Below are 8,919 nucleotides of genomic sequence, written 5' to 3' on the forward strand. Positions count from 1 at the left end.
CTGGTCAGAGCGCTGTGCTTTGCTGGGCAGTCACTGTTTATTGCAGAGAGGTGTGTGTTGGTGACTTCGTGCGACAGCATTGTCCATCAGCTAACTTGAAATGTTTGCACATCTCCTGATAACCACAATTGTATGTTTCAGTCAGTCGTCCTTGTGATGCCATCAATTAGGAACTTCTATTACAAACTACAGTACTACAGTTTAAACCCTGTATTGGAATGAACAACTGCCCTTGCAACTGGCTTAGTATGGCACTTTATACCCTGGGGGCAACATTGTTAATTTGCAGGGGAAAAAAGTAAATGCTAAGCTATGATTTGGTGGGAGAGGAATTAGGTGCCGATGGGCTAGAATGTGTGACAATGTTTTTCTCGCGTCATCAAGGGTAGCAGTGGCAGATTTTTTTTTTTTGCAACGCCCCACCAAAAAGTAGCCAAATTGTGTTTTTTAAATCAGCCAAAAACCACACTTACATTTAAGATTTAATATATATTACAAAAGCATAAATAAGTGCTACACATTTATTAAAAAAAAAAAAAACAGTAACGTTATAAACTATTTATCTGCTTTGCTTTTTTTCTCACAAACAGTTTTTTATTTTTTTATTTATTTTTTTTATCTGAGATCAAATCCAGTAGGTCCTGAAAATGTGTTCAGAATGTCGTGTGAAATTTAATTTAATGTAACTGTGTCCGAGGATACAGTCTTTTAAAAATACATTTTGAAACCATTCAGATTGTTCTGATACAGTTCTTAAAAAATATAACAGTGTTTGTATGATTCATAATTTTATTGGATGCAGAGCTCTAGAAAGGACAGGGGTGGGGACATGATATACTATACAGGACACTGTGGTGATTAGAAGTTCTGCGCTGGTGACCAAACCACCAAAGACAGTATTTACCAGCTGGATTATTTCAAAACAAGCCAAATTTGGCTGGAAAACTGACTGGGGGAGTAGCCTATAAAAGTTGCATGCGAGATGCATGCATTACCTATTAAATGTTACCTCAGGCTCAATGAACAAATAAAACAGGAATTTTGTATAATTTTAGTTTTAGAAGATGTATATTTTAATTCACGTTCCGGTACTTTCAGATTTAGGACAACTGCTTATGTAATGTGTTTTTTTTTTTTTTTTTTTTTTTAGATCCAACAGCCTTTGGAAATATTTAGTTTGCCCCCAGGGGTTGTTTGAGAATGTAAGGTATTTTTTAGTTATGAACTGTTTTTGTTTTGTTTTCTAGACTGTCAAACCAAAGGGCAGTTTAATGCCCTCTCTTTTCATTTCCGTGGCAGACGCTCTGCAGAATACAGTTTTGCTGACGAAAACATTTCCAGCCAAGAGGACAAAAGTAACAGTCTGAGGTAAGATTTATTTATTTTTAATGGATGATTTTGGTGTGAAACTTTGCATATAAATTTCAGTAATGGGTCATTCCAATTCAGGTGCTCGACCACATGATTCAATAGCTTACAAGCTAAGGCCTTGAAACTGGCGTTATTCAAGAATAATTTCAGAAAAGTTACAAATGAACAAAGGCCATCAGTGACTGTGCGGTTCATAGTATCGGATTGATCCCAGAGGTTTGTCTAGTTGTTTCATAAACGATCCCAATGTTTAGGCCCCCATCCCCACTCAAGGAGAAAGACGTTCAAAGGTTATCACAATGGAATTTGTTAACATTTGGGCTGCTCTTCTTTTGGTGTCACCTACCGTGGAACCCTTTTCTCTAAATCACGTGGTTTATGTACAGTATCATCAACCATAAATGGAGGAAACATCCCCAGAATCTGGTCTGCCTGAACACCTAATTGTGTCTGGTGGAATACAGAAGCGTTTTCGCCTTTTTAAACTATAGTAGAGCTAATGGGCATATTTGCATTATAGGCTTGGGTTAAATAAACCACACCATAACAATTGCCAAGTACTTTATAATTATTTAATTCAGACTCATTTCCTTTTTAGTTGGCTTTTATATTTACAAAACAGAGTGGAAAGACTTGTGCAATCGTGTCGGATTAATTCAGTTCGTCCATTAGGTTTATATTCTAGTCTTTTGTGTTTTGAAATAAAAATGAAGAATGAGTTTTAGATCTCCTCGTAATTATTTCTCGAGTGAAGCCTTTAGACTATAATGTGTGGACTGTAAATTCACACTGTTCAGTGTTTTATCTGTGCAGCTCTGTGGAAGATGGTGCAGAAACAATGAATAATGTAACCTTGTCAACAAGTCCTGACCAACAAAAACCTGAAACTGCATTTAATGACTTTAAAGACTTTGTGGTAGAGATGCAAAAAACAATCACAAGTCTACAAAAGCAGGTAAGTTCATTTAGAAATAAATACAATGCAGTTTTTAAAGCAAGTAACTGTACTAATATTGTTCTGTTGCATTTTAAATTAACACAACTTCGTTTACTAATGGTACTGAGTCTGCCCTTGGGCATTGCTTTTAAATTAATGTGCTCATGAAAACTAGAATATAAAACATTATGTTCACAAATGTCATGCGTCCTACTTGAAATACAAGAAACCTGCGCTATAAATATAAAACAAGCATTATGTTCACAAATCTCTTGCTTCCTACTTGAAATACAAGAAACCTGCACCCAATGGTTTTCCTGTCATTGGCCTAAAGTAAGATTTTGATGTCTTTTGAACATTAATATTAAATGCAATATTTAGTTGTCGCCATGAGCTTAGAAATAAATAATCGGTCCGCTTGAAGTTTTAAATCTGACTGTTAAAGGATTGTTGTCACTCAACTAAGGGATATTAACCCTTTGAGTATTACGAACGTACCGGTATGTTCGAGGCCCTCTGGTCCCCAAGGAGTACGAATGTACTGGTATGTTCAGCAACTTTTAAACTTGAATTATTAAACCTACAACATTTCTGATTACATAATATTGTCCTTCCCTTCAGTGGTAACACTGGAACAAGGCATAGTAAATCTGAAATGTTCATGTAAATCTTGCACATACCGTACATGTTGAACATTTATTTTATCTTGTAGTGTACATATAGAGGCTATTGAATGATCGTTCATGGTATATGGTTTTTATTTGCAAGTATACCACGAACGATCATTAAGTATTCTGGTTATACCACAAGTGTATTTTTTCACCCGTCTGCACCATCATCAAAATCGCTCAACTAACATTGCATTTCAGGGCAAAGGCAATTTGCTCCCATTTGCAGAGTTGTGGTTGTTGTTTTTTTACCTTGATTTTTTTTATCAAAATCAAGGATAAATGTGTTTTGCTCCATTATCAAAATCAGGCCCAATGAGTTAAAACTTGATAGCATGAACATATAATATCACTGACTGCTTTATAGTATCACAGACCTGCTTTATAACGTCACTGTCTGCTTTTGATCTTGAACTAGATTAAGAAGCTTGAGTCTCGCCTGAGTAAATCGGACTGCACTGATGAAACTGGGAGAGAGCGATCCAGTACAGAGAGTTGGAAACGGGATCTTTGTACCACATGTGAATGCAAAGTATGTACATGTATTCATTTATTTATTTTTTGCTCTTCTGTTATTTATTTATTTTCCCTACCAAATGATGTATACACATGTAATGCAATTACCTCAATTGACTTCAGACTGGCTTTTTACAACAGATCCCTCTGTGCCTTTGCTGCGTATTGTTTTTCCTTCCTCTGTCTTGTGTTTCAATTTAGATTCTGATGTATTTCTTATCCTGTTCCCCTGAATCAGACCATGCTTTTAAAGTGTCTGAACATTCATTCGAATGTCAGGCGCACAAGATAAAATATACACTGCTCTAATAAATTAATGTTCAGAGATGTATCTGCTTGGTGGAAGATGAGTGCCTGTATGCACCACTTGTATAACAGTTACCAGGTCTGTATTAGTGTCCTTGGTGGATCACACACCATATTGGAGGGTGGACAACTGGCACCCCCTTTCCCAGCATAGACTTTAAGAAGACGAAGAAGAAGACGAAGACGACTGAACTGGGATTTGAACCGCGGACCTCCTGGTTACAAGCCTGTTTCTTTAACCACTGGACCACAGCCTCCTATCATATTACCATCACCTGACACCACATCAAACTCCATAGGGATAGTTCATCATGATATCATTACAGGGTTTTAGTATTTTACAATACTGTACACATCTTGATATAACCCTTAATTGTTTGAAGTATATCTCCTTTGAGGCAATTTATCTGGTGATGCATCTAAGGGTTTTCCCATGTTTAAAGGTGTAATAAATACAAAAATAACCAGCTTTGCTTTATATATATCTATATATATAGATATATATAGCCCGTTTGTTTTACTTCTGGGAGATTACATTATACAAGTTACAAGTGTGTGATCTTACTGCATTTAACACAGTAGGTAACACAGTAGGTGAACATAAAAAATAGCCTGAGTCTAGGTGAAATATCAACAGCAAAAACAATGAGGTGCTTGTGAGTTATGCCAATTTGACTTGATGACATTGCTAAAGACTTCTTGTTGAGATCAAATTCTGATACTTGTTCAGTTACAAAGTGTGTGTGTGTAGTAGTTATTTTCTAAATGTGTATGTATTTATTTGTTTATTTTAGGAAGGACAAGTGACCTGTTTCGTGGAGACTTGTCCGGCAGTTGAATGTCCAAGACCAGTGAAACTTAAAGGAGCGTGTTGTCCAATCTGCTTGAACCCAGCATTGAGCAAGAACGAAAACGTATAAAGCCAAACACCAGAAAGACTTGCCTTTTTACAGCCACCTGTGTCGGAGTGTTTCAATTGGTAACAAGAAACCCTTCCAGAACTGTTTCTGTTCTTCAATCGCAAAGGGAGCAGGTCTGATGCAGCCGCTACAGGGCAGCGGTGCCCGAGGTCCTGCAGGCCTCCCCACAAGAGGCCAGTTACCATGGAAACGTTTAAATGTTGTGGTGTACGTGCTGTTACCTTCTATTACAGATATTCACAAGCTTGGTCACTAAGGCGGGAATCACAACTGCCATGAGTATGAAAGGGAATTAGGTAGTTAATGTGACAGGGTGGTTTTGTTGTGTCTGCCATATTTTATTGTTTATAAAAGCTTTCTCAGGTTAGAAATGCCAAATATTGGTGCTACTATTTTCCCCTTAAGTGTATTTTTTTTGGTCAAAATATGCATAGCTACATATATACATTATGTGCCTTTATTCTTGAATCACATTTGAGAAAATATTTTTTAAAGTACTCTTAAGACATTTTACGTATAAAGTGACAAAAGTTACTGCTTCTTTTACTAATGTTTAAGGTGCTTCTATACAAATTATACTGGCTTACATATGAAGATAATGTGAAGAGACTTTTTTTTAACCTTTTTTGTATGCAAAAATGTCTACTGATTTTTTGTTTTTATGTAAATTTCTCTTCCCGACCTCTGCCATTGTGTTTTGTTGTTCCAAAGTTTTTGGCCCGTGTACTCTGCTAACAATTTGAACTGCAGTATTGTGGAGTTGAAGGCATTTTCAATGAAAGGTATGGGATTTTTTTGTGGCGTTTTTTTTGGTTTTGTTTTTTGTTTTTTGGTTCCTCCTTAAAAATGGAAAAATGTAATTACGTACCACTATAAATTCGGGTTTGCTTTTAAAGTAATTTCTGCATTGCCTTAACTTGTAGGTTACCGACTGACTTATCAAAGCAGTATTTACTGTTACAGAAAAAAAATTAATTATGCATTAGTTGCTATTTCATACATTAACAAGATTTTTTTTTATGAAACATTTAATTGAAGGACAACTACCATACCTCAGATCAGACTGTTTACAGTACATGGCGATTCTACATCTACAGGTTTTAAGAAGCGGCTGAATTCTGCAATACAATACATATGAAGTGATGAAAGGACATGTGTTCACATGTCCTAATCTTTACCAGTTTTTTTTATCTATGTTACCGGAGAGCCCCCTGTAGTTTTGTCAGTGCAGTGTGGTGTGATGACATCAGAGAAGCAGGGTTATGTAGCTCTTATTATCCTTGCATTCCAGATGATTTGCTTTAAATTCCAGCCTGCTAATTTCCAACTAATGGAAACCAGATGTTATAAAATGCTATTGAGTCTTACATTTTTATATGATCACTATATTTACAGTTGCAAATGATTCACATTGTCCAAAAGGTAAGTTAGGCACTTCAGATCTTTTTCAGAAAGAATACCTTTTAAACAGTGCATATCCTCTTTTCTAGATTCTCCAACGAGCAGTTTTTATTTATTTTGTTGTTTTTTTATTGAGAAAGGAGAATAACGAATGTTTCAAATCAAACGCAGAACTCCGTCGATTTCATTTAGCAATTTAGTGTCTTAATATTTTTACAAGAAGTTATTGCATGCTTTTAGAACTGTTCATGCAGCTATACGTTGAAAGACCAGTAGCCTAGTACACATTTTTTAATACGTTTATTTGGCACAACCTTTCCTCATGTTGAGGCAGTAGGTTAATTCAGTCACGAGTGCCAACTTCTTCTTAACCAGATAAACAGCAGCTGTTTTATTCCATCTTAAAAAAATAAGTAAGTGAGATTTCTAGACTGCTGAAAAACAAACTAGACCCCCTTCCCCTTGATACAAACAAAGAAGAGTTTTCATAGTTTGGGCTGCCTAGAGAATATTTAATCTAACATTGTTTTATTTGTCTCTTTGCTTCTGCAACTGGTCTACTTCTTCAACTGCTTCCCTCTGCATTTCGGATCTAACTGTCTTCATGTAATACACATTGTGTGCACTGTCTGCCTTTTCACATTCCCCTGGCATCTGTGTTTCACATTTTCTTTCTCTTTTATGACCAGGCCTCAGCTTGAAGTGTATGAAACTGTTCTAGCTTTTGCCTGTGCTTTTGTATTTGTGGTCTCTTCTCATAAAATCAGTTATTATAAAATCAATTCATCACAGGACTATTTGGGCAACTTTGAAAATGTGTTGTCCAATTCCTAAAAGTCAGAGCCTGTTCTCCACACTCTGTCAACAGAATGCACTGTTCTGCAAGCGTGAAATTGTTTTAGCAACACTGTTTTTAAATGACACAGAGTTAACCGAATACCTTTTGATATTTGTATTGTAAAACATTGTTTGCCAAAGAAATGTTTGCACTGTAATGTATGCCTCTCAACCAAATTAAATAGGCCGCATTTTAAATGAACATATTGCACTCCTTTTCTGTGCTTGGAATTTGGTCCGAAGGTTTCAGGATCGCATGCAGGGAATGCATTTCTACATTAGAGGATTGTGACAGGGTTAGTGTCACGACCAGGCTGTTAATGGCAGGAAGAGAGACAGAACACAGAAAGCTGCAGTTTAAGCGCAAATGCACACTCTTGATAAACAAAGACAGTGGATGAAACAAAACACATTAACAAAACAAAAGGCACAAGGGCCAAAACAAAACGTCTATACAAAAGTCACAGACATACACAACACAGCAACACCGCACACAGACCTCCACCTCTATCACCAACATTAATTCCTTAAACTCATTCTCAACTAACACCGGTGATCTCCCTTTTCATACCACGTGATTTTGCAGGGAGGAATTTAACCCTCTCCCTGGCCCTGCCACTCAGTATTTCACACACACACGTGCATCGGCAGGGTTTTTGCCGTGCCACAAGGCGTTATTTAGAAATGCCTGGGATGTGCTTAAATACTCAATGTTTTTTTTTTTCTTTTTGTAAATTTGTGTTTATTGCTACACATTGTCATTTAGTAGGAATATGTACACTGTAATACTGCAGTCATAATTCATTGTAAATATTGTTTCAAGTTACCACGTGAAGTAGTTTTAAGCAAGCTTTACATAAATAACATGCAGTAGCCTATCTAGAAAGAGTTCTGGGAAAATCCACATCCCAAAGAGAGGGGGTGGGAATGCAAATCTGACCCACTCGTTTCACATTAAAACATGATTGTGCATGGCTTGGTTTCTTCCAACTCGCAAATATATATATATATATATATATATATATATATATATATATATATATATATATATATATATATATATATATATAATTTTTTTTTTTTTTTTTTTTTTTTTTTTTTAAAGCCAGATATGTTCCATTGGGACCAGGTGGAGCACAGTGTTAATGGGCAAGAGGTGTAAAAGCAACTCTATTAGGTTGATTCCGTACTGATAAAGAGGCAGCTGCAGACTTTTTTCCTCCAAGAGCAGCACAGTAGAGTGTGGTTATGTTGTGCTTCATGCTGCCTGTAGGTACGTGCTGAACCCAAATCAACAGCACTGCAAGGCATCAAAGTGCCAGTTCACTGTCTTGTGCATTTTGTGTGTGTTGCTACATTACTATACTGATGCACAATGAAAATGCGACAGACTACGTTTTACATCAATAGCTCATTGGGCACATACATAAAGTTTTAAATAGTGAGCAGATAGGTTTGTTGATTTTGTTTGAGTGGTATTGTGCTTGGGATAGCAAAGTACTGAGCTCAAGTCATGTGATTTCATAAAAATGCCAGGTGCTCAATGTTTGGTATTTGAGTTAATTGCCAAAATGAGTTGCTTAAGAATCTGTATAAATAGCCATCTGAAAAGAAATGATTTTAATTAACGCAAGAACAGCGAAAGATACGACCATGCCTCACCTGAGTAATGAAGAGCGCCTGGTTTCATGATTGAAGGCACCCTCTCTGTGAGAGAAGTTGCCTGGAGGATGAGATGTTCTGCTTCAACAATCAGCAGACGTCCAGAGAAACCAGGAAACCGGCTCTGTGAGGGACAGGCCACGTCCTGGAAGGCAGAGGGTCACCACACGGGCCCACCACGTCATGGTGAACGTTATGCTGACTGTTGCGTTGTTCAAGCAAGCCGGTGGGGAGGTGGAAGTGTGATGATGTGAGGAGGAATCTCCTTTAACACAAGAATGCCTTTGGTGCAGATTGAGGG

The 8,919-nt window shown here is 36.9% G+C and overlaps 1 protein-coding gene across 4 annotated transcripts in view; it reads left to right on the forward strand.

Moving 5' to 3' along the window:
- Positions 1 to 7,158, forward strand: part of LOC117411346 (peroxidasin homolog) — a 72,315-nt gene extending 65,157 nt beyond the window's left edge. For 3 of the 4 annotated variants that reach the window (XM_059025820.1, XM_034018712.3, XM_034018713.3), the window contains 4 exons: positions 1,248 to 1,368; positions 2,185 to 2,326; positions 3,395 to 3,508; positions 4,593 to 7,158. In XM_059025820.1, the coding sequence (XP_058881803.1) occupies positions 1,248 to 1,368; positions 2,185 to 2,326; positions 3,395 to 3,508; positions 4,593 to 4,718 (503 nt within the window). In that variant the 3' untranslated portion in view covers positions 4,719 to 7,158. Of the gene's footprint in view, positions 1 to 1,247; positions 1,369 to 2,184; positions 2,327 to 3,394; positions 3,509 to 4,592 lie in introns of those variants that run through there. The other variant, XM_059025821.1, reaches the window with a different exon arrangement.
- Positions 7,159 to 8,919: the final 1,761 nt, after the last annotated feature.

This window comes from Acipenser ruthenus, chromosome 6 (assembly GCF_902713425.1).
Source record: "Acipenser ruthenus chromosome 6, fAciRut3.2 maternal haplotype, whole genome shotgun sequence".
Taxonomy (NCBI): Eukaryota; Metazoa; Chordata; class Actinopteri; order Acipenseriformes; family Acipenseridae; genus Acipenser; species Acipenser ruthenus.